This window comes from Galeopterus variegatus, unplaced genomic scaffold (assembly GCF_000696425.1).
Source record: "Galeopterus variegatus unplaced genomic scaffold, G_variegatus-3.0.2 Scaffold1800, whole genome shotgun sequence".
NCBI lineage: Eukaryota > Metazoa > Chordata > Mammalia > Dermoptera > Cynocephalidae > Galeopterus > Galeopterus variegatus.
The window spans coordinates 13237-16671 of record NW_007727911.1 but is presented as its reverse complement, the minus strand read 5'-3'; the positions used below and the strand labels follow the sequence as shown (position 1 = coordinate 16671).

Sequence of the window (3435 nt, the reverse complement as noted above, 5' to 3'; positions counted from 1 at the left end):
GAAAAGTATTATATTTGAGAGACAGAGAGAGAAATCCCGAAGACTCAAACAAAGACAATACATTTTTCTTCTGGTGATCTTTGGGGCAAAAATACCTGTGATTTTAAAGCCTTTGCCAATTCTTCATGCTGCTGATGGGAGAGACTAGGTATAAATGGCTTTTTAAATTTTGTTTTGTTTTGTTTTGCTAAGAAAAGCACCTCAGAGAATTTTTTTGGTGATGCAAAGATCTGGAGAGCCTAAATTAAATTTCTTTATTGTGGGCAAGAGTCTTATTTTTTTAGGTGGCGGGCCAGTAAGGGTACCCAAATATTTGTTATCAGCAAGTGGAAAATGTTTGTATTCCTTAATTTAGATTTGACATGCATTGTCTCTGAGAATTATTGCTCATCTGTGCTTGTGTGTGTGTGTGTATGCGTGCACGTGATTTGCCCAAGACTTGCACAGGAGACAAGAAGTCTATAGGGATAAAGAGGCATGCTTTCTCCTCACACTGTTAGAGAGCAGAGAGGATGCTGTCTTTTGATAAAAGCCTGCTTGTCCTTTGTCCATTTAAAAAATTTGATAGCTTATCTTTTTCTTGTTGATTTATAGGAGTGTTTTATGTATTCCGAATGGAAGTCTTTGGGTTTATGTATTTCACATGTTTTCTAAACTTAAAAGAAGGGCAAAACTTACACTCTGAAACTATAGAAAATTCCTCAAAAATCAAAGAAAATTTTAATAAACGAAAAAAGTATTCATGTTCATGAATGAAAAGACTTAATATGTTATGATGGCAATGTTTCCAAATTGATGTACAGATTCAATGCAATCCCTAAGAATAAAATTGGACTCTTACCTCACACCATATCCAAAAGTTAACTCAAAATAGATCAAAGACCTAAAACTATAAAATGCTTAAAAGAAAACATAGGGTAATTTATTTAATTTTTTTTTTTTTTTTTTGGCTGGCTGGTATGGAATTAAATCCCCGATCTTGGTGTTTTTCGCACTGATTTAACCAACTGAGCTAACTGGCCAGCCCTGGGAGCTTCATAGGGGTAAATTTTCATGACCTTGGATTCCTCTTCTTCTTTTTTCTTTTGGTGGCTGGCTGGTAGGGGAATGTGAACCCTTGACCTTGGTGTTATCAGTACCACACTCTCCCAAGAGACCTAACCAGTCAGCCGCCATGACCTTGGATTCTTAAATATAACACAGAAAAAAAAATATTACCAGCCATCTGCTAAAAAGTAAAATGACACAAGAAACACAGCAACAGAAGAAAAAACTTGGATTTCATCAAATTAAAAAACTTTTGTGCTTCGGGGCCGGCCTGGTGGCGCACTGGATAGTGCGCCGCTTGGGAAGCGCGGCGGCGCTCCCTCCCGAGGGTTCGGATCCCACATACGGACCGGTTCCCACTCACTGGCTGAGCGTGGCGCGGGGGCAGCACCGAGGGTTGCAGTTCCGTTGCCGGTCCCCGGTCTGGTACGGGGGCAACACTGAGGGTTGCGATCCATTGCCGGACACGGAAAAAAAAAAAAAAAAAAAAAAAAAAACTTTTGTGCTTCAAAGGGCATGGTTATGAAAGTGAAAAGACAACACACAGAATGGGAGAATATATTTGCAAATCATATTTCTGATAAGGGGCTTATATCTAGAATACACAAGGAAATCCTACAACTCGGTATAAAAAGGACAAGTAGTCCAATGTAAAAATTGGCAAAGGACCTAAATAGACATTTCTCCAAAGAAGATACAAATGACTAGTAAGCACAAGAAAAGATGCTCAACATTATCAGTCATCAGAAAGGCAAATCAAAACCATGTCACACCCACTAGGATGGCTAGAATCAAAAAGTTTGATAATACATGTAGGGGAGGTTGTAGAGAAATTGGAACCCTCATACACTGCTGGTGGGAATGTAAAATGGTGCAGTCACTTTGGAAAAAAATATGGCAATTCATCAAATGGTTAAACTTAGAGATACCACATGACTCAGCAAGTCCATTCCTAGGTATATACTCAAGAGAAATTAAAATATATGTTCACATGAACATTTCCTCACAAATGTTTATAAAAACATTATTTGTAATAGGTAAAAAGTGGAAACAACCCAAATGTCCGTCAACTGATGAATGGATAAACAAAATGTAGTATTATTCATACAATGGGATATTATTTGGCCATAGAAAGGAATAAACTACTGATACATGCCACAACATGAATGAACCTTAAAAAGATTATGCTAAGTGAAAAAGGTCAGTCACAAAAGATTACAAATTGTATTATTTCATTTATGTGAAATGTCCATAATAGGTAAATCATTAGAGAAAGAAAGTACATCAGAGGCTGCTTAGGGTGGTTGATGGGGGAATAGGTAAGAGAGCTAAAGGCACAGGTGTCTTTCTGAGGTTATAAAAATATTCTAAAACTGGGGCTGGCTGGTTAGCTTACCCAGAGCTTGGTGCCGATAACACCAAGGTCAAAGGTTCGGATCCCTGCACCAGCCAGCTGCCAAAAAATAAATCAATTAAATAAAATTGCAGAGATGGTTACATGTCTGTGATTCTATGAAAATCCATTACACATCTGGTGCTTTTATCAGATATGAACACTTGGCTGGATGAAGCATAGCTTTAGACACACTATGGTCAGTTGTTGTTTTGTTATTGTTTGGTTTTTATTGCAGTAAAATAGAGAGACTGAAACACTTTATCGCTTTACTCTTCTTACATCAGACCAGTCGCCTCCTGAAGCCATGGGAAATCACAGTGCTTTGGTATCTGGAGAGAGGCGAATGCAAAGGAATATCTGCAATTTTTATTTCTGATGGGCCTTTCCTCAAGACAACTTTACGATCTTCCCCATGGCAAAGTCTTTCACTGCGATTCAAAAACAGAGAGTCTTCTAAGGGGCCAGTGTGGATCCCACATGCTTCTGCGTGCTGAGAGGGAAAAAAAAAATCTGCTGTATATTACATCAAACACCATTTCTTGTTAGATTAAGATGGAAGTTTCCCAATAGTTTTTCTAACTATCCCTGTTGAGAAGGAAAGTCAGGTGGACAGAGCAACATCCCTTTTCTAAAAATGATGCTTGGTCATTCAGTGTTACCTGACGACCTGCCAGGAAAAGCTGTGTAGACTGCACACTGTGAAGGAGTCAGAGAGCTGAACTTTAGCTTCACTGCTTATGTGACCTTGTACAAGTCATTTACCCACTCAAGACTCAGTTTTCTCCAATATAAAATAGAATATTAAAGGATTGAGTACTGAATAAAACATGTGAATAAAAAAGTTTTTTGCCAACAGTTAGGTGTTAAATAGATATAAAGTGATGCTGCTGTTACAACTGCTGCTGAATAAAAGCTGTTTGAGGTTACTGCCAAGTGTACATCTATCTACTTCTGATTCTTTGATACTGCTGAATAGCATGCTGGCCTGGTCT

At 38.3% G+C, this 3435-nt stretch overlaps 1 protein-coding gene across 1 annotated transcript in view; it reads right to left on the bottom strand.

Annotated features, from left to right (window-relative positions):
* Window positions 1-2686: 2686 nt before the first annotated feature.
* TEX43 (testis expressed 43) overlaps window positions 2687-3435 on the bottom strand; it is a 6104-nt gene continuing 5355 nt past the window's right edge. The window contains exon 4 of the mRNA XM_008579046.1: window positions 2687-2933. Within this exon, the coding sequence (XP_008577268.1) occupies window positions 2724-2933 (210 nt within the window). The 3' untranslated portion in view covers window positions 2687-2723. The remainder of the gene's footprint in view (window positions 2934-3435) is intronic.